The sequence below is a fragment of the Podarcis tiliguerta genome, assembly GCF_965153285.1.
Source record: "Podarcis tiliguerta genome assembly, chromosome: 13".
Taxonomy (NCBI): domain Eukaryota; kingdom Metazoa; phylum Chordata; class Lepidosauria; order Squamata; family Lacertidae; genus Podarcis; species Podarcis tiliguerta.
In genome coordinates, this window is record NC_139546.1 from 30,186,132 (window position 1) to 30,208,548 (window position 22,417).

General features: G+C 44.3%; 1 protein-coding gene and 1 long non-coding RNA gene across 5 annotated transcripts in view; one reads left to right on the plus strand and one right to left on the minus strand.

Annotated features, from left to right (window-relative positions):
* The window catches only part of LOC310663313 (uncharacterized protein), a 32,452-nt gene extending 11,841 nt beyond the window's left edge, over positions 1 to 20,611 (minus strand). The window contains exons 1-6 of one of the 4 annotated variants that reach the window (XM_083411044.1): positions 20,494 to 20,611; positions 6,518 to 6,586; positions 4,520 to 4,877; positions 3,438 to 3,668; positions 1,794 to 1,862; positions 512 to 739 (exon numbers count right to left, since the gene is read on the minus strand). In XM_083411044.1, coding sequence (XP_083267170.1) covers positions 512 to 739; positions 1,794 to 1,862; positions 3,438 to 3,668; positions 4,520 to 4,865 — 874 coding nt within the window. In that variant the 5' untranslated portion in view covers positions 4,866 to 4,877; positions 6,518 to 6,586; positions 20,494 to 20,611. Of the gene's footprint in view, positions 1 to 511; positions 740 to 1,793; positions 1,863 to 3,437; positions 3,669 to 4,115; positions 4,475 to 4,519; positions 4,878 to 6,517; positions 6,648 to 20,493 lie in introns of those variants that run through there. The other 3 variants (XM_083411043.1, XM_083411046.1, XM_083411045.1) reach the window with 3 other exon arrangements.
* LOC310663453 lies at positions 6,742 to 12,832 on the plus strand. Its single transcript, XR_014504494.1, has 2 exons — positions 6,742 to 6,832; positions 12,402 to 12,832. It is a non-coding gene; the product is annotated as an uncharacterized lncRNA (long non-coding RNA).
* Positions 20,612 to 22,417: the final 1,806 nt, after the last annotated feature.

Genomic DNA, 22,417 nt, shown 5'->3' on the forward strand with positions numbered 1-22,417 from the left:
AATTGCAGAAAGAAAAAGAAGGCATATGAGACAGCCAAAACACCAGGCAGACTGGAGAAGAGAAGAAGAGTTTGGATTTGATATCCCACTTTATCACTACCTGAAGGAGTCTCAAAGTGGCTAACATTCTCCTTTCCCTTCCTCCCCCACAACAAACACTCTGTGAGGTGAGTGAGGCTGAGAGACTTCAGAAAAGTGTGACTAGCCCAAGGTCACCCAGCAGCTGCATGTGGAGGAGCGGAGACACGAACCCGGTTCCCCAGATTACAGATCTATTGCTCTTAACCACTACACCTGGAGACTGGAGAGAATCATGTGACAAAACCTACCTCATTGCTGTTACTTCTGAAGACTATCTTACCGAGCCCAGCCTTGCCCTTGTACTCTCCCTGAAGCCAATTCATACACCCTTGCCCAGGCCAACAACGAGGCTGGCACTCTAAAACAGTCACAGAATTGGGGGGGGGGGGTGTTGAACTCACAAGTGATAACATTTCAATCTTTGCCTTACGCGATTCGAGCTGGATGACGCAATTCCGAGTCCTATTGCTGTTTCTGAGAATCAGACCAGGAATATCCTGCAGGCAGGACACAGTGTCTTTGTAGCCCAGATCACGGCGGAACATCTCCAGGTCAAATCCACAATTCTCTAGCAGGGCCTTTTTCAGGTTCTTCACCTTCAGACCCTTAGTATGGCATTCAAGGACAGCCCGGATTGGCACCAAGGCAGCTGACAGATCTGAAATGAAAGCAGTGGATTCACTTCTCATGTCTATTGTACCCTGCACTATGACGGCACTTTCAGGGATTCTGCAGGTGTGGTAAGCAGAAAGGCTTGGCTAGAAAGAAACCTATAATGGATACCCCGTGAACAACAATGAGTTCAGGAACTTGCTTTTAGCAAGGAGTTTGATGGAACTACTGCAGAATCAGAGACTGAAGCCATGGCCTAGGAACCACAGGACATACGATCCAGTCTCCTGCCAAGTGTAAGTCATTTGTCGCTTACACGCACAGCAACATTACTCAAAGCAGCTCATTTACAGGCTGTATGGCTTTAAAGGAGAATGTATTAAAAATGATGTAGAGATGGCATTTGACGCCAAAAAAATTAGCTAAAATGTATAGGAAAAGAGACAGAAAATGTTGGAATTGTAGGGAAATAGATGGAGATTACTTTCATATGTGGTGGACTTGTGGCAAGGTAAAAAGATTCTGGGAGTTAATCTATAATGAACTTAAAAAGATATTTAAGTATACTTTTCCTAAAAGACCAGAGGCATTTTTGCTAGGTCTGGTGGGAAAAGAAATTAAAATAAAAGACCAGAACTCGTTCATGCATGCCACAGCTGCCGCAAGAACTTTACTGGCCCAAAGATGGAAAACACAAGATTTACCAAACATCTAGAAGTGGCAGGTGAAGATGATAGATTTTGCGGAACTTGCCAAATTGACAGGAAGGATCCGGGACCAAGAGGACCAGAGATACAATAACAATTGGAATAAATTTATTGAATATAAATTTATTGAATATATAAAGGAGAACAACAAAAATATTAAGACACTAGCAGGACTGGAATAACACCTCCAATGTAAAAGAGTAGAGTTATGACAATAATATACGCAAAAAGTATGTGATGTATATACCAGCGGTCGGGTGGGAAGTCAGGACTCGGCAGAGTCAAAGGGATTATAATGTGACAATAAGGATTGTTGGAAAAAGAATTACATGTTGAAAACAATAAAAATTTATTTGGGGGGGAAAAGAGAAAAAAAGCAGCTCACTGTTTTACCTGGTGTCTGGCTTGCTGGTTCTTCCACAAGGTTCTCGGTAATGACAGAAGAAAAAGGTGCAGAGGGATCTATAGGAGAAAAATCAAATCAGTCAGGAATCAGATTCAGAATCAGTTTCTCAGCATCTGCGTAATAACTGGAAACGGGGAAGCAAATTTTGAGCCACAGGAATTTGTTCTCAGTGGAGAAAAGAGTACTCAATATAACGCTCAGAGCACTCTTTTAATCATGACATGCTGAACGGTCAAGGCCTAGTATTCAGCGTCTCAGTTCTAAGACTCCTTAGTTCTACTTTTGAGTTTCCTTCACATTTCACTCTGTTAGTCTGGCCTCTTCCCTCTTTGTCTCTTGTCCTTAACAAAAATGTAACCTGTGAACTCTCTGGGACAGGGAGCTATAATTATTGCTTAAGAAACTCTGTAAAGTGTACATTGACTGGACTACAAATAACAGCAACAAGTCTTCATAATATGGCTTCACTCCACTTAATAAATCTTCGGAGTGGGGATGAATTCTGCATCAGTAAGTGCTGTAAACTTGGACAACAACAACATGGATGGGGAAATCCAACACAGCAACTTCCGGAACCACCCCCTCAGATTTTAAATTGTTTGTCTGTGTTGTGGTTAACACACAGCTCTCAAGGAAGCAGGATGGTGATAGTTAAAGGAAAGGGTAATACAAATTCAAGTAGACAGCTATTAACTATGAAAACTAAACCGAACCTAAAGGTTTAGAAGTGTTATACCTCTAAATACCAGTTGTGGGTGAGGGAGGGGAACTGTCAACATCTGAAAAGGGCTACTGCCTTCATAACCTGTTCATGGGCTTCCTAAAAACACCTGGTAGGCCAAGATGTGAAACAGGACATTATACTAAATTGAGGGTAGAAAAATCTGTGGCCTTCCAGGTGTCGCTGGACTACAATTCTCATTATTTTATGGCCATCAGTCCTGCTGGCTGGGTTGCTGAGAGCTGGAAGTCCAACCATATCTAGAGGGCCACAGCTTCCTTAACCTGGCTTACTGAGCTTATGCTGGAGCCAGTACTAGAAAATGGGATAGGAAAGCTAGGATCCAAATGGCTTCTGGGGCCTGGATTGTGGGCGACCAAAACAGAATGTCTAGTCACCACGGGGAGGGGGAGTCGGCAACATTTTTATTTATTAATTTGATAAGCATGAATTAATACGCAATTCACATAAGTGACACATTGTTAATATCACATTTTTAGCATAAATTGTTAATACTGTACATGTTTAATTTGCTGTTTACAATATTGGTACCATACTTTAGTTTTCAAAACACTCTACTCTTTATTGTTAACATATTGTCTCTTTAAACATATACTTCCAAGGCTTTAAAGCACATTCATTTTAATAATCCTTGAGTGTCAGCCAGGCACAAGAAATGTTACCCAGACTTTTGGAGCTGTTTGCAAACGGAGAATCTTTAGGCGCAAAATGTGCCTGGTGCCCTGCTAATATCGAACCTGGCTGGATCTTACATGAAGTGGGCAGTCAAAACTTTCAACTGGGGCCCCCCCAAGTTTTAACGTAATAATTATTGAGAAGATCAGAAGCAGCCCCATCTCTCCCCACCAAAAAAAAAAAAAAAAATCAAATTCAGCTTCTTGCCTTGTACCTTCAAAAAGCTGAACCACACAGTTGAGTCTGTTCTGTTGGTATGTGATGTTTAAATTCGGCATTCGCTGTTCCAAAAATTCCAGTGTGTCTACGTAGCCTTGACGAATGCTGAGCTTCTCTAGGTCAATTCCAGCACTAGCAAGAAACAATTTCTGTAGTTTCTTAATCCTCAGACCCGAGTGGTACCTCTTTAGAAGACTGGAGAGCAACCCCAAGACTCCTGCCAGAGCTGCCAAACAAAGCAGATTGCAAATCAAAATTCCTTCAGACAGTGATATGATGCAGAGCAATCCAGATCTCAACTCAGTTATTTTTAGAGAGACATCTTTAAGAACCCAGAACCTTAAAATGAGCTAAGCACCATAACCATTCCCCCCTCTGGCTCCAGTCTATTCCATGTCCCCCCTCCCATTCACTTACCTGTCTGCTGCTGCTACACCCTTCCACACCCATTCACATATAATCCCCCAAACTCCATTACCTCACGAAAGTGGTAACTGTTGCCACTGGCAAAAAGGCTAGACAGAAAGCTTCTCCCCAGCCCCCTCTATGCCACCTCCCTGATGCTTGGAAGCTGCTATGGCAGTACCTAGGCTCAGGAACCCTATCCTGAAAGCTAAGAACAAATTGCCCACATCCTTATTTGAGTCTCAGCATTAAGGCTCCTCAGCACTACCTTGAAAGTCTCCTGGACATTGCCAATTCTCATCCAGCAACGTTGTACTGTATTTGGTTGTCTGAATCTATCTTTCATGGAAGATTTTGCAGCCCAAGTTTGGATGATACTGAGCTTCCCACGTTCCTCCATGGATGCGTTTTAGTGCAGATGTGAGTTCTAGGGCCAACCAGAATTGTATTTACTTATTAACTCAGAAAGACAGCTAATATTTGTATTGGAGAATTAAATTTGGCTGCCAGTCTCCAACAACACAGACTTGGATTTTTCTGCTTTGTCTGGAGCTGGTTTTAATGTGCATGCTATTTATTGCCGTAAGCTGCTTTGAGTTACTTTTGTGTTGTTAAAGAAGTGACTAATAAGCTTAATAAATAATGGTTTTAATACGTAAGGTATACATTTACCCGTTTCTCCTCCAGGGTCTTCTTCATCTGTTGACCTCAAAGCTGGCCCTTCAGAGATGTCCACCCCATTCTCTCTTCCTTCAGCCCATTGGCCAGGATGGAATCCATTCGCTAGCTTTATGACTGGGACCTGCGAGTCACCATCTTCCACAACCACAAAGTCCTTCATTTCAGCCAGAAACTGCTTGAGCGAGCTGTACCCATGACGAGTGATTTGAAGCTGGTAGCCATGCAGCCGGTGAAAGGCCCCAGCAAAGTCCCCAAAACTGAGCCCCAGGGGGTTCCTGAGCAGTAGGTGCAGCACATTGTGCTTCAGGGCATTGGGGTCCCCCTCTTCCAAGGCCATGAGCCCTGAGGTCTGGTGGAAACATCAAAGAAACAATAGTACCAGGTGATTCACTTCCCTGGAGACTCTCCCTGCCTTACATCATTTGTTTTCTGTGGCTCTGAAAGAGTTAAGACACCACCAGTGCGCTTCCTCTGCATCATGGAAAAACTCACGAGACACTGCAGCTTGGGCATTTCCGGAAGAGCTTTAGGCCAGACTGGCTTTTGGTGGCATTATTTTGATATAAGAGAGGTTCGCACACTCTTTGTAGTAAAATGGGGGAGGGGGAGAGACCTGGGCTATCCCTGCCCCCCACAATAAACACCACAGCCATTCTTCCTGCCTGCAGTGCATGTTCAGACAGCATGGAAAAGGATTACAGTTCCTCCATTACCTGAGGAATAGCTCAGTTGGTAGAGCATGAGACTTTTAATCTCAGGGTTGTGGGTTCAAGCCCCACATTGGGTGAAAGATTCCTCCATTTCCGGGGGTTGGACTCTAGATTATCATCATGGTCCTTTCCAACTCTATGTGGGGAGGGACTCCAGTCAGGGTCCCTCTCTGCACGCTGGAGCTCTTTTCACATGCAACAGCCCTATTGGCTGTTATTTACTCTGAGCTTCAAGGCGGAAGTAAATGCGGCTTACCTCCAGGCAAGTATACAGTATTGCAGCCTTAAATCGCAGCCCTAGGTAAAGGGACCCCTGACCATTAGGTCCAGTCGTGACCGACTCTGGGGTTCCGGCGCTCATCTCGCTTTACTGGCCTAGGGAGCCGGCGTTTGTCCACAGACAGCTTCCAGGTCATGTGGCCAGCATGACTAAGCCGCTTATGGCGAACCAGAGCAGCGGAAATGCCGTTTACCTTCCTGCCGGAGCAGTACCTATTTATCTACTTGCACTTTGACGTGCTTTCGAACTGCTAGGTTGGCAGGAGCAGGGACCGAGCAACAGGCGCTCACCCCGTCGCGGGGATTCAAACCGCCAACCTTCTGATCGGCAAGTCCTAAATTCTATGGTTTAACCCACAGCGCCACCCGCATCCCCCAAAAATTGCAGCCCTAACCCTGTTTAAATCCCATTTAATTAAATAAGGCCTTCCTCCAAGTGAGGTTAGGATTGTAGCTTTAGCCTAGATCCAGCCAACTTTGGTTACTGAATGGAGTAGGAAAAACATCGTTTACTTTGTTGCTCAGGGCAGGAGGGATCTCTCAGCAGTATAAGCTGCTTCTGCCAGAATCTGGGGCTAAACTTATCAGCTCCGGCACAGATTAACCACCCAGCCTACCCTTCGTTTACTCAAGATAAGCCTCTCCCAAGTCGGTCGTGGTAACTTCTTAGTAAACACTGTGAACAGTCCTATGCGATGTTTCTTGGGGCTGAGACTGAATTCGTGTACCCATCGAACCGACGGGGATTCGATTCTGAGTAGGCACTACCACAGATCGCTTCGGATTTCATTTTTAAATTTTAGTTGTAATTACACGGTAAGGGAAAGAGCCGAGCACCGCTAATGCGCTGATCGCAACCCTGCAGCAAACTGCTGATTCAGAGGGGGCGTGGAGCTGGGCTGCGGGGGAGGAGGACAAAAGCCCACGTGAGTTAAAATGCAACAACAGCCCTCTCCCACCCACCAGGAACAGGACATTTATTCAGAGTTTAAGTCCTCACCTAGATCGGGTTCTTCCTCCTGCAGCTGAATTGGGGAAATGAGGCAGAAACAGGAAGCGTTCAGCAACTCTGCAGGAAACAATAAGAGTCGGCTGCTTTAGTTTCTATTTCTCTTCGTCACATGATCGCGCCTCTTGCCGCATGGGATTTGAGTCACAGCATCCTCCCTAGTTTGGGAGGGTAGGAAAGATGCCTTGGGAGACCAGCGTCTCCCTTTTCTATCACCCAGGGTCTCGTTTCGTTTTTATAGTACAGTGGAAGCCTAGACATTGTCTACTCAGAAGTCAAAACCACTGGGCTTTACTCCCAGGTAACGTAAGTTTCAGCCCCAGTTGCTTTGGGGGAGGGGAAAAAGGAAATGTGGGGGATGCAAGTGATTTGAGCACATGCTGTGATGTGGGAACTGAATGCCTGCGGATGTGGGTTGAACTTTCAGCTCGCATGACAACCTTATTGTAGCTCGAGGTGAGGACTTAAAAGGGGAGAGTTAAGCATGCAAACGCCATCAAACATCCCCTCGCACATGGACTGCTCTTCAGATCTTGAGTAAGTTTAGAAGCCTCCCTTTGGCTGCACATTCATTTAAAAAGCATATGACTTTCTCCAAAGGATTCTGGGAACTGTAGTTTACCCCTCACTGAGCTACAATTCCCAGGATTCTCTGGGGGAAGTCGTCTGCTTTAAATGTGTGGTGGGTAGGCTTTACATGTTCAGCAGAACGTGTGTAGAAACCCCCTCCCTCCCTTTGTCTAAACATGCAACAGTTTAAAGATACGCAAGGATATTGGAAGTTGTATTTGCATGCACAACCCCCCTCCCATCTTCCTTTAAGTCAGGGTTTCCCAAACTTGAGTCTCCTGATTTTTTGGACTACAGTTCCCATCACTCCTGACCACTGGTCCTGCTAGTTAGGGATGGTGGGAGTAGTAGTCCCCCCCCCCCCAAAAAAAGGAAACCAACAACGCACCAGCTGGAGACCTAAGTTTGGGAAACACTGCTGTAGACCAGGCTTCCTCAAACTCGGCCCTCCAGGTGTTTTTGGCCTACAACTCCCATGATCCCTAGCTAGCAGGGCCAGTGGTCAGGGATGATGGGAATTGTAGTCTCAAAACATCTGGAGGGTGGAGTTTGAGGAAGCCTGCTGTAGACAAAAGTATCTGACAGTTGTTTCATAATTCCCAGGTTTCCCCACCACCCTTCTTTTTGCATCCAAGCCCCACAAATTCTAAGCCTAGCTCTGGCTTCAGATTTAGGATGCTCGCCTCTTTAAAATGAGTGATCTTTAGGGCTCCTCCGTGATAAGTATTTTATAATGCAAGAAATGAGAGTTCTATTTCCACCACGCCAGGGCACACAGAGGACAGCAGTTCCTTATCTGCTCAGACCAGAGGTGCCTCAAAGGCAACTGACTTGTTGGAATTTTCCCTGCATATCAGAATTTCATCTTCTGGTTGGTGAATGGCATAGGGAGTTACGCTGAACTCTGGGTTATGGTTTCCATTCTTCAGATCCCAATAATGAAACTTATCCAGATCAGTGATGATTAAGGAAAGGGAATTTGACTGACTGAGTTCTTCTTGGCTAATCTAACCTACTCACTCTACCCTTCCCTTTAAGCTGGAGCAGGTAGACCAGGAGAATCAAAACTCCCAAGTCCCTTTGGGGTGCCACCATTTTATTTAGACCTGAGCTGAAAATTCTATAAAACACAATTTCCTGACACATTTTTGAATTTCTTTTCTGAGATCTTCAAAAACTCACAAATAATTTCAAATAATGTTTAGCAAAACAGCATCACCAATATCACCAGTTATGTGAATTTTGGATGCAATTTTGGATCCAGTTTTAATACCAGTCCTGAAAGACCTACATTGGCTCCCAGTACATTTCTGAGCACAAGTCAAAGCATTGGTGCTGACCTAAACAGCCTCGGCCCAGTATACCTGAAGGAGCGTCTCCACCCCTGTTGTTCAGCCCGCACACTGAGGTCCAGCTCCGAGGGCCTTCTGGCGGTTCCCTCACTGTGAGATGTGAGGTTACGAGGAACCAGGCAGAGGGCCTTCTTGGTGGTGGCGCCTGCCCTGTGGAATGCTCCCCCATCAGATGTCAAGGAAATAAACAACTATCTGACTTTTAGAAGACATCTGAAGGCAGCCCTGTTCAGGGAAGTTTTTAATGTGTGATGTTTTATTCTGTTTTTAATCTGTTGGCAGCCGCCCAGAATAGCTGGGGATACCCAGCCAGATGGATGGGGTATAAATAAATGATAATGATGATGATGATTACTGTTTAATTATAAAATTAATATTTTTGAAGGAAGTAATGGACTTTACTCCTACTTCTTCCAGTCTTCCTCTCTTAGCCAGTTGGTTCCAAAAGTCTGTTTAAAAACACCATCTATAATATTTGGCGAAATACACTCCCAATTTGCTGTGCACAGAAAGTGTAGAGAATTTTAGGAGGCCCTTTAAAATCAGGGTGGAATTAATTGTTTCTGCTTCTGTGGCTTGTAAGAGCAGCCAACTGAAACACATTCTCTTAGCAAGTAACTTTTTATTTGGCATGGAGGTAAGTGATGAGAAAAGCTTCACCATCCAATTTCTTTGATATGAGATGGCTGCTAGGAGTGCAAAACCAACCCCACCCCTGGTAGCCCAAATTTATTTCTTAAGAAAATTGTGGATTGGGAAGAAATTGCTACTGTGAATTAATGAGACTGAAATAACTGCTTTTTCATGAGTTGGCCACTGGCTGGCAGCAGAGAGAGTTATATGGAAATAAAACCTGATTTTGCATAGAGGGGTTTTATAGTGTATGACCACATCTGTTGAAACTGATTTAAAAATGTTTAGCAATAGTTACTTCTAAGGTATGAGGGCCTTCTGAAATAGAAAATCAGAAACAAGGTTATATAAATAAAGAGTCTTGGGGTACCATAAAGACTAACAATTTTATTTAGCCTCCCTTGGCTAGTGTTTATTTATTTTATTGATTTATTTATAGAAATATTTATATACCACTGTGTCCTAAAAATAATGACAATGAAACACCGAAAGTGCCCACTGAAAATCTCAGTTTAAGTTTAAGTGTATGTGAAATAAGCACAGTGACTATTTATAACACAATCATCCTGGCATTTCTAAGTTAATGAACAACAGTTGGGCATATAAATTTAATTGTTCTTGAATTTATAAAGATCAAAAGCAGCACACACCAAACTCTGCATGTCCAAGAGGACTTTGATAGGATTGCCAACTTTTCATCCAGCCTTCCTTTAACAACAACTTGATATGGAGGAATAATAACCATAATCACCTGCCAATTGATGCAACTCAAACCACTGTTAGAAGACAGCTGAAAATTTTCTAACCGTCTGTTTTGACATAGTGGTCAACCTGTGGTCCTCCAGATTGCAGAGTTGGAAGGGACCCCAAGGGTTATCTAGCCCAACCTCCTGCAGTGCAGGAATCCTGCTCACAGCCGTCCCTGGGTGGGCTCGAACCACCAGCCTTCTGGTTAACAGCCAGATGCACTGACCCATGGCACCACAGATGTTGCTGGACTCCAGCTCCCATCAGACCCAGCCACCATGACCAATGGTCAGAGATAAGGGGGGGGTTGTAAGCAGCATCTGGAGGACTATAGGCTCCTTGCCTCAGTCCAATTGTTTCTTAAACAGCTAGTTTCCATTTGGGTGTAAGCAAGCACCTTTTATGCATTCCCTTATAAGATAGCATTATATCTGGTTATTCAGCACATAACATCCAGTGCCCACCATCTGTCACCATGCAACACAGCTAACCAATTCTGAAGGAGAGAGTTATTTCTAAAAGCAGGTGTGCATCATGGTCTGCAATGAAAATGAAGTAAGGGTCATAAATTCCAGTAGGCGTACAAAAAGCCAATAGACATGCCTGATGTAGCTGTCTGGCTCCTGGACATATGCATTTGTGTGTAGAAGTATATATAAGCATGCAGGGGCTGTTATATTGCATCTGTAAGCTACAGTATCCAGCCATTGGCTGAATTGCTGTGATGTCATAGAATGTTTATCTTTTACTGCTGGTGGGGGGGGGGAGCCGGTCACAGAATATTTGACCAAAAGTGCAGCTGCTGTGCAAGGAAGCAAGTGACGGGTGAGGCTTATAGGAGCACAGGGACTGCAGGAGCTGCTGTTGTGGGGAAGCTTGACAAGAGGATAAAGTGGGCATCATATTGAGAAAGGGAAAGAATAAGGAAGCCTTCCTAAGGGCAGGAGGAGCTGTGTCTTCTGGCCAAAAAAGGAGGTGGAAAGGCTGAAGAAGGCCCATGGATAGATAGGCTTGCCAATTCTTCAACTGGCCTCTCTATAGCTATATTGTTATGGTTAATAAGCTATATTGTAGCTTATTATTATGGTAGCTATATTGTTATGGTTAATAGGCAGGTGTTAGCAGGTAAAACTTCACAGCCTAGAACTGAATATTATGCACTCAGCGAGTGTATGGAGGAGTAGCTTGTCTGCTAGCTAGGAGTCAAGGCTCCCCCTCCCATTAGAATTACCTTCTTTTTAATGAATTGAGTGACAAGAGAGTGCATAGTGCAGACTGGGTATGCCTGAGCAGGGCAAAAGCAGAATCATCACGTTAATCAGCAGTGCTGCGCATACTAATAGGATATTGAGTACCTAGATTTAGTAACTGTATTCTGATTTCTGAAAGGGAAACTCGCAGTAACATGATGACAACTGGCATTTAACATGTCAGAGTAAATGAAGCCTTCAGAGATTCACTCTGGCGTGGTCAGTCACAGCTCCTTGCAGTATGAAGACATATTCAGACAAACTGCACAATCGCCATTTACAGTGATTTAAGCACGGCTGAGGCACGAGGCAGACAGATGGTTTTTAAGAGCATGGGTTAAGAGAGGTACTTCTTCCTATGTGCATTTCTTTTTGTCTTACAATCCTTTCTGATTAAAAAAAAGGTTTCTGAAATAAAACCAAAGCCAAAAAACCCTCATTTATTTATTTTTTAGCAGTGAATGTGGGATAGGTGCATAATACCATTAGATTGATCCTAATGAGTTAAGAACCTATGAAAAACCCTACCGGATCAGATTAGGAGCATCTAGTCCAGCGTTTTTGCAGCCTGATGTCTCCAAAAAGACCCAGCGTAGTTCATGAAGGCATCAGTCCTTCCGTTCTTTGTCCCCGGCATCTGAGGCTCAGAGATACACTTTCCCTGAACGCAGAGGTTCCATTTAGCTATTGTGCCTTATCGTTGTGAGTTGCCATTCAGTAGCTTGCACTGAATGGGTTCATCCAAGACCTGCAACAAGTTCCTTGCCATTTATTTATAAGGAAGTATAAGGGGCATAAATAATAAAATCAACCAGAGTTCATACTCTGTGGTGTTAACTGCTCCAGGGTTATATGGTCTTGTATATGGGGCTTTGGTATGACAGGCAGGTGTTTACAGGGCTGCAAATCATTTCTGACACCTGCTGTTAAAATGAATATACGCCTTTGAAGAATACCAAAAACAAACACAAGCGTTTCTTGAGAAAAGTTGGGGGAGCACCGATTATTTATTTTCTATAATTTTTATATTCTTGCCCAATAATATTCTCTGGGCAGCCTGCAATTTCAATACAATATAAAAATACAGCTAAGCATAAGAGAGAGAGAGAGAGAAGGTTTCAACTTAAGCATGAAACTGTTGGTGGTGGAAACAGAATAAAATTACGTTTATGGAAATAGTCTCAATTATATATATAATTGGGATTTGCTTTTTAAAAAGGCCATTATGCAGGATCATCCAGGAAAAACACCTTAACCCCTATTTACTTCAGTTATAGACCACAAATTCCACACTTTTTGGCCTAATTTCTTGCTTTATAGCAGGTGATTGTGCTTCTCTCCGTGGCATCTAAAGCTTCCAATTTCTGCAGATCAAGCTGCTATTAAAAGGCACAAGAAAAGGCCAGGCTGTTTTCCCGATCAGTTGGCAACCCTATGAGAAACAGGCCACAAGGGAAAAGAGAACTGTGCATGTTAATACACAGTCGAGGAAAAGTCTGAAAAGCCAATTGGAGAGAGAGAGTGGCGGAGCCAAGCTCAGAGAGAAAAGCAGCATGTATATACTGTGGTAGAGATGAGGTAAGAAAGAAGAGACTGCTGTGGCCTCTCATCTCGGGTGTCAGAGCTCTCCTCAGGATATGGACTTGCAATGTCCCCGGGAAGGCTTAGCACTACCCAGGCGGGTAACACGGCTGCAGGGCTATTTTGGATCCTGGGATATGTCATGGTAATTATTAAAGCACCTTCTGTCACCACTTTTGGGGCTGTCGGTCTCTTTCTGCAAGCTTGTGCCCCCCCAACCCTTGACACAGATGGCCAGGTTGTCTTGAAAATATGACGAGTGTTGAACACAGTCTCTGCCTGCAAGATAGCAACATACACAGGAGATGGGGTAATGCCAGGAAAATCTTAAGAGCTACAAAGTCCAATTCTCTCTCTCTCTTGGGTGTTCAGAGCTTGGGTGTTCTAGGGACTGATGAGAACGAGAAGAATAGTTCCCACAATCTCTGTGGACACCTGGAAGTTCCTTTGCCACTACTGTCAGAACCATAAAGCACACCGTGGTGGCAGAGAGAGATACAGTTGTGCCTTGGTTCCTGAACGAAATCCGTTCTGGAAGTCAGTTTGACTTCTGAAAACGTTTGAAAACCAAGTCACGGCTTCTGATTAGCTGCAGGAGCTTCCTGTACTCAATTGGAAGCCGCTTTGGACGTCTGGGTTCCAAAGAACGTTGGCAAACCAGAACACTCATATCCGAGTTTGCAGCATTCGGGAGCCAAAACATTCGAGATGCAAGGCATTCGAGAACCAAGGTACGACTGTATATATATTGTGGTGTTTTGAAACCTTTCAAACATACCCATGGACTGCCTGATCTACAGGGGCTCTGGGTTTTCTGGTGCTCCTTAGTAGAAGCTGCCAATGTGTCCCATTCCTCTCTCTATTATCCTCAGGCCTCACTTGCTTCTTTATAAAGTTGGTCTTTGTTCCAGTTGCTGGTTGTCCGGACGTTGGTTGCTGTTTATGTGGCCTTTCCGCCGTGAACCTTCACTGTGCATTTGTCATTGGCCTTGTATGGTCAAGTCTCAGGATGTGTGCCTGTACCCTTATCCTTCGGCCAACCACTCAAGTATCAGTGTCCAGAAATAGCCACAGGAAATTTTGGGGTCGAAATAAAGAGAGCATGAAACATATAGGACTTGCTGAATCCTTGTTTCAGTTTAACCTGGTCAGGAAAGCATGGTGCTGGCATCCTGGGTAGGACAAGATCGACTAGCTGATGGCAGCTTTCTGTGGGATAAAAGAAACCCCCAAAAGTAACTACACACAATTTGCAAGTCCATCGCAATGAGGATGTGAAACATGGTCTCCCAAGTCCTAGCACTGTACCCTAACTCAGGGTTTGCCAACCGATGGAGGCCAGTGGGCAAATTTGGAATTTTAAGGAACTTGTGGGAGCCAGTCGTAATATGGCTGCCACATTTGAAAGAGCAGTGATAGAGGAGTGTGCCAAATTGAATAAAATGGGGTGGGGAGTAAACAATGCCCTGCATAATCAATCACAAATGTGGCACATGCACATTTGAATGGCAATGTCCACCAACTCGCAGGGGGCTAGTCCCCTCAAATATTTGGGGGGGGGGGCGAAGGGACCTTCGCCTCTGGGAGTTGGTGCCTAATCACAGTTCTTTCCGTGAGGAAAAAGGCACCTTCATCAGCCACCACAACGCCCACTCACAGAAAGAACTTCTTTGCATTTCTCCTCTTTTCCGAACAGATGGCAAGGGTGTCCAGTTCTGGCATCCTATGAAATGTGGGCATGCTTAAGGAACGGGGGAGAGGGCTCTCCATTTACTTGGATGTCAATAAAGCTAAGAATATGAGGTGGAGCCAAGATTCATACATTGATTTGAAATGCAGTAAGCCCACAACTTACACGGGGGTTATGTTCCAGGGGTCGTGCCAGAAGCCAAAATCACAGATAGTCAAAGCATACTGGGTTCACTGGGGCTGGGATTGCCAAAGTCCCCTCCCTCCCAACACCCACCCCCTATCTTATTTCTAAATTTTTGGCCAAGCACGTAAACCTGGATGTGCATGAGTTTAATGTGTGTACAGACGATGACGGTAGGTTTCTAGACTGTTGAGGCCTCTGTTGTCAGTCCTGGGCCATTATCACACTGCCCTAGCAATCCACATTACAGCTGTCTACAATTATCACCCTGGCCACTTGCTCTCAACCCAGCAGCTTTTTCTGCTGCCACCAAACATTCTTCGCACTTCTGCACACAGTGCTGCACATGCCATCATTTGTGGAGTGCCCGTTGCAGAGGGAGTTTTCTTGCAGGAGAAGCTAACCCCCAGTTCAAGACGTCAACTTTTTCTGGCCCCCAAGACTCAGTGCTGTGAGTTTGGGGGTGGCAGGTGGCTAAACCATAGAAATTAATAAACTGGATTTTTATTATTTGGAGTAATGAAGGGAAGATTGCAGGCTAGTGGAAAATTACAGGCAAAGCTTCATTTCCAAGCCAGGGCCTCACCTGGGATACAGGCGTTAACATGACAAAAGGTGTTGGTGGCCCACCTGAGAGGAATCTTGAGCCTGGTCAGGCATAAGGTTGCCATTCTGATGGGGGAGTGTTTGAGGGGACAGGAAAAGACAGTCTGGAAAGCAAAGTGTGCTGGGAAGAAGGAACGGGGAGGACTCACAGATCCATCTTGGGCTGGCTGGCTGCAGGCTGGCTGAGAGAGATGCCTTTGACCAGGGTTGCCAACTTGCCCCCCACATTAAGAGGGCCCAGTGACACATTATGCATCCTGCCCCCACCCGGGATGGGGAACACAGAGGGTGATCGCCCCCTATAGTTGGTGCCCCTGCCTTTGACTCCAGTTCTGCACTGCTGTGGGGAATTAGCCCCTCTTGAAGTGACCATGTTGTAAGATCTATACTCCTTCCACACAGACGGAAGGTGTAAATATGTGAATAAAACATATTTCTTAAAGCTATGAAAGTCTCTGCTACATCTTCCATTCTCCCAAGGAGCACAGACCCTGGGTGAGTGCCTGGAACCCCCTGGAACCTTGCAGAGAGCGAGGGTGGCACCCAACTTTTGTAACCATACTTTAAAGTAGATACAGTGTTGGGGTGGGCAAAGCAAATTGCTCCCTCTACAGTAATCGAGTCAATCATTTTAAAAGAGAGAGAGAGAGAGCACCATACAGAGGAAGGTACAAAAATCCAATTAAAATTATCTGCTCCATCTTCCTTATGAATTTCCAAAGGTGTAGCCATGTTAGCCTCTTGTAGTGAAAATGACACAGAGACTTGTGACACCTTAAAAACAAACAAATTTATGTCATGAGCTTTTGCTGGGGTGTGGAGAGGTGAGACTCAAGCATGCTAGACTGAAAATGTTCCCCACTCTTAGATTATTTTCTGTTCTGTGGGTGTGCAGGAAATCAACAATTCTACCAGTTGCTGTGGAACACAAGTGGGGGAAAGATTTTGCAGTCAAATCCTGCTTACAGGCTTCTCATAGCCATTGTGGGAAGTGAATGTTGGACTGACCTTTGACATGATCCAGCAGGTCTCTTCTTATGTTAATATGTACAAAGGCTAGTTTGCGAAACTCAAGAGGCCAAAGAGTAAACATTCAGCAATCGGATTTGATTTTGCATTTTGGTTTACTGACAAATCAAATGGTTTGTTTTCAATCCCCTAAGGCTTAGAAATCCTGACAAAATCCCATGACTTCAAGCGCGTTTATGACTAAAAGAGACTGAGGGGCTTGATCATCCCAGCAGACTAGTAGTCTCGGTTAAGTGAAACAGGAGTTGTCAGCGGCCCCTGGAATCTGTTGCATTTATGGAAATAATGCTAACTATGTGTAATGAGAACATGCAAATAAACTCTGGCTCCCAGCGCATCTCCCGGCGAGTCCATCAATGCCAGAGAAGCAGTCTTTCCCCTGGGGTTGAGTTCTTTCTATACAGCAACATCCTTTTGGGCTGATTAAGAGTGCAAGGGACTCTGGGCACATTGGCAGTGCTTTGTTCTTAATCGGATGAGAGCCAGTGTGGTGTAGTGGTGAGCGTGTTGGACTAGGACCTGAGAGACTAGGGTTCAAATCCCTGCTCAGCCATGAAGCTCACAGAGTAATTCTGCATCAGTCACTATTTCTTAGCCTAACAGGGTTGTCGAGAGGCCAAAATGGAGAAAGAGGTGTTTGCCACCTTTTGAACTCCTCAGGGGAAAGCCAAAGTATAAAAGTAATCTTAAAATAATTAAATGAATCTGGGTGGAATCTTTGCTCTCTCAAGCAGAGAGGACCTGGTATAGAACTGGCAGCGTTGCCTAGTGGTGGGAAAACATCCCGACAGCTGACAATCCTTGGCATTAAAATATAAATTATTGGTGTGTTTTGCCTTTTGTGCTCTTGGCCTGGATTGACATACATGATGGTGGCCAGTATTAAATTCACTTTTTGTTCTGTTTGTTGATTTTAGTGTTACAATGTTATCTGCTTCATACCATGCCATTTTTGTTTTAAATTGCTTGGTGTTCATTTCGTAAAGAACTTGGGTTATGAGACAATTAAAATATGCAATAAATACTGAGTGTTCAATGCACTTCTCATTTATTATCTCAGTGATCCTTTCAGCTGCCTATAAGGTAGGCCAGTATCATTGTCCCCATACTGCACATTAGAAATGGAAATACATTAACTTGCCTAAGGCCGCTAGGACATTCACATGGCGGAGATAATATATGAACTGAGGAATTCCCAGCTCACTGAACAAAACTTATATTTATTTACTTATTGCATTTATACCCCACCTTTTTCTAGGATTGCCATACATCTGGAATTTCCCTTACATACCCGGAATACTGCAGTCTAAAGCAGTGTGGCAACCAATGTTGGCAGTGTCATTTTCCCTCAAAAATAGCTCAACAACTTTGGGCAAAAAAAAAAAAAAAAAGCTCAACAACTTCCCCCCCCCCTTTTGAAATATGGTAACCCTACTTTTTTTCTGTATAGCTCAAGGTGGCTTACATGTTCATAGAATCATAGAATCATAGAGTTGGAAGAGACCACAAGGGCCATCGAGTCCAACCCCCTGCCAAGCAGGAAACACCATCAGAGCACTCCTGACATATGGTTGTCAAGCCTCTGCTTAAAGACCTCCAAAGAAGGAGACTCCACCACACTCCTTGGCAGCAAATTCCATGTTCACCCTCTCCTCATTTACTCCTCACAACAACCCTGTGAGGTTGGTTACGCTGAGAGTGAGTGACAGGCCCCCCATCACCCGGTGAGCTTCGTGGCCAAGTGAGGATCGAAACCTGTTCTCCCAGGTCCTAGACTGACACTCTAAGCACCACACCTCATTGGCTCTCACTTGCCACACGGACACTATATAGTTCCTTCTTCTGTCAGTCTAGAGAGGATAAAATAGCAGAGGTTTTTGAGGGCAGGGTGAAGGGATGGGACAAGGTACTAAGAGTTTCCCTAAACATCTGTAGGAGCTTTGTTTGTACATGGGCTGGATTAGGCTCGGTTACCAGAACTCTTTCTCCTTTTGCTCTTTTTCACTTTCCTTTCCTCACAGCCCCTTTTTCAGATAAATAGATGACACATAGTCTACACAGCTATGCAACAGCTCCCTAATACTATAATAGCATAAACACAAAGGATCCTTTACATCTGTGGGGAGAGGGGCCCACATTACAAACATTAGGAATGTCCCCCCATTGAAAATACTGGGACTCTCACCTCTGAGTAATTGTGCATAGGATTGGGCTATAAAGATTAACATCAGCAGCTTTCCCCAGGGAACTCCAGAATTGTAGTTCTGTAAAGGGCTCGGGTTTTACCACAGATGTCACTGCTTCCTTTCAAAATGATGTTTCCTAGGATTACTTCCCTGGAAGGGAACCAGGGTATAAATTATGTCAGGTTTACATATAAGCGTAGGCACGCCCATAGCCTGTTATGTCTTTCAGTTACACGCACTTTGAAAGGGAAGAAATAGGATCCATTACAAAACAAAGACCATCTCTGAAGACACCAGCAGCATCAACGGCAGCTCCGCCTAGAGTGCATTGCAGTAATCTTGTCTTATCAGAGCATGGTGTACTGTGACCAAGTAATGTCCATCCAAAAATGGCATAGTTGGCAAACCAACTCTAGCTGGAAATAGGCACCAAGGCCACCTGGGCCTCAAGCGACAATGTTGGCCCCAGGACTACTCCCAAACTATGAACCTGCTCCTTCCAGGAGTGCACAACCCCACTCAGAACAGGCTGTCTTCACACCTCCTGGTCTCATGAACCTGGAACATGTAACACTTCTATCTTTCAGGATTCGATTTCCACTTCCACGTCCAGCCCATCCCTGACTCCAAAAGCCTGTTTAGCATCTCTCCTGATTTGGCCTCACAGTTTTTACAAACTAGCCAACATAAAAAGAGTGGTTTGAATTTTAAGGTAGTGACAGCTCCTTCACCTTGATTAAGGAGATCTGGGCTCACATGTAACACTAAGGCTGTGTCACATTACTGTTTACTCAGACTTCGCTGGTGTTTGAAGCTGCGTATGCATGATGTTAGCCACAATTCATGTGTATCCTGTAGTTTCTTGAGAAATGCTGCCGTTTGTTGTATTTAAAGCAGCTTCTGCCTGATTTGAAAACATAAGCTGTGGTGTTTATATTGGAGGTAACCATTGCACATATGCAGATGACAACTTCATTGGAGTTCGCAGGGGTTGTAAACACAGCAAAACCAAACAGTTAAAGCACTTTAGGTGAATACATCCCCACCCAATTTCTGGCATGTTCAACAGTGTGCATATAATGAATACGTGGCTTGAAACAGCAGACAACCTTGCATTTCAAGCCACTAATGAATACACAGCCTTAGCTACAATACTAGGTAAGGTTTATAAACCAACTAAAAAGCTTGGTTAATGAGCAACCCTTCAGAAACCTTTGTTAACCTGCTGAGATGGGTTCATACATGGCACTAAGCCACAGTTTACTACACCATGTTTTTGGGTTATGTGTGAACCAGGCCAATGAAGAAAGCAGGCACCTCGTTTTGCATGCTCAAAACAGGACTTGCCATCAGGTAGTATGTAGTATCACTCTTGATGCTACAACTACTAGTTACAAGATGTGGGGAGGGCCACACTCTGGGATACCCACTTATTTCTCCTTTCAAAACCACTATGCAGTTGAAAAGGCAGCACTAAAAAAGGCAGATGGGGGCTAGAATGAAATAGGGAACTAGGAAGTGAAAAAAAGGAACTATGAAGAAACTTCACCCTCCCTTGGGTACTTGCTTCCTGTTTCCAGCTTCTTCCCCTTAAAGAAATATGCTGAAATTGTGCAGTCAGAATCATTTGCTTCTTTTTTTATTATTTTGGGGTGCACCACTTTGGGAACTACAGAGCTGGGAAAATATCATACAGATGGAAATAATAAATTAAAAAGAGAAAGCTCTTCTCACCCAGGCTTGAGTTCCCACCTGCTTTCTGCTTCGCCCTCCTTGTTATCTCTTTATTCTGTCCTCAAGAGGCACAGATTCCTGACCCTTCCCTCCCCCTTAACAGCCACTCGATGCCTCTTTCAGGACATAACTGAATCCGCCCCACTGCATTAGCCGAAGTGTTGCCCTTTCACGGATCCAGGCACAAGGCCAGTGGCCTCCCACCCTGCAGGCGGCAAGGCTGCGAACAGATCGGTATATTTACAAACACCTCTCTGCTCTGCTTTGCAGCCACAGCAGCTGCTACTATGCCAGGGTGACAAGGGTGGAAAGATCCATTTCTAGACCCCTGACATTCACTGCCAAACCACCAACATTTCCCCCTCCCGCTCCCCTTCTTTGGTGAATGGATTTCAGCAGGTCTTACCGCGTTGGTTTCAGCAGTCCAATTGTCAGCGCTGAGCGGTCCCCAAGGAACACACAGAGGAACGCAGAGCTGATGGATGTGTTACTGATCAGGGCAACACCTGTGCAGGGAGGCACGTGCCTTACCCCCAACTTTCCCTTTAAGAAAGGAATAATTCTAAGCAAGGAGTTTCTACATGCTGCTGAAGTTGAAGGGGAAGGAAATTAACATGCTGATTTCCCTAATTCAAATTTTCAATTGCAAAATTGCACATTTATAATCCAACATTGTTGGGTTTTTTAAGATTATTATTTAAAAAGTATCTTCTTACATTTTGGGATATTGATGAATTTAGTGTGTTTAGGTAGTGAGAGGGGAGAGTTATAAGTTGTCGAGTTTGCCATTATTACCTTAGAGTTTATCACCTTTTAATTCTGTTGTGTTTTTTTAAGCATCCTCCCCCAAAATCATTTTTTAAACAAAATTTCAGTTCTGAACTCCCAAAACTTGTGAATATATGTATCATGTTGTTTCAGATCATGAAGCCATCAATCATCTAGAGATTCCCAGAATGTTTTAACAAGCGCTTCCTCTTCCGAGGGAACACTGGGGATTGTAGCTCTGGGAGTGGAACAGAGGTCTGCTAACAACTCTCAGTACCCTTAACAAACTACACTTCCCAGGATTCTTCGGAGGAAGCCATGGTTGTTTAAAGTGGTGCCATAGTGCTTTAAATGTATGGTGTGAATTTGACCTTTGGCTAATAATGCCCAGGAATGACCCGCCCCTCTTCAAATAGGCTGGCCCTATTTGGAATTGGATTTGGGCCAAACTTGCTATTGCCCTAAACTCATTAATTTCAAACCATGTCAATGTTGTTTTTAATAGAAGCAGGAGGTTACTTTGGTCACATGGGGAAGGGAGGCTTTTTTTAAAAAAGCGAATGTGGCATACATTTTGCTTTTGGATTGATGCTGTTTTGAGGCAAAGTACATCAAAGAAACTACAGCATATACGTGGATTGTGGCTAACGGCTTCAAACACCAGCAGTGGGAGTGCACTACAACCAGGGTAAATGATAATGTGTACACAACCTATGCCTGAATTCTGCCTTTGAGTCCTCAAGTCAAGTACCTGATAAACCTTGATGGGGTTTTCAAGCTTTCAGTTTGCTCAAACAGTCCAATTGAAAACTCAGTATCCATCATCTTCCCCAAAGGGAAAAAGAAGTCTTCTTTTGAATTTCCACAGACCCTCCAAGTGCCCCTATTTTTCAGGGACAGTCCTGGATTTACAGAAGCAGCCCCGGTTTCTGGTTTGATGCCAAAATGTCCCACTTTTCTTTAGGACATTCCTATTTTCACTGGAGAGATGTTGAAGGTTACAAAGTTATGTGAACCACACACCCCTCAAGCCAAGGAGATAAGAAACTATTAAAGGCATCTGAAGGCAGACCTGTATGGGGAGGTATCTAATGTTTGATGTTTTATTATGTTCCTATATATGTTGGAAGTGGCTGGAGCAACCCAGTAAGATGGGTGACGTATAAATAATAACATTATTGTTATTTATCATGGAATTGCAGAGTTGGAAGTGACCTCCTCCTATTTTCATTGGAGAAATGTTGGAGGGTATGCTTCCAGTGTTAAAAGGACCTTCCCCAACTCTTACCCTGCTACACCCCTCATGGTACTATTTGCGGGGGGGGGAGGTGACAGGTAGGGAGGGGAGAGGCCAAGTGTGAACCACATTCTGAGGCATATCCAGCTCAAAGTGGTTTTGGCCCAACTCCCAATAGGGCCAACCTATTTAAAGATAGCTCATACTTTGAGCTTCCACCATTCAAAGTCTCATCCCAAAGTTCCTGCTTCCATGTTGGAAATGTCACATATGAGTAAGACAGCCCTTTTGGATTAAAACTGGTCAACCATTGGCCAAGGAGTGG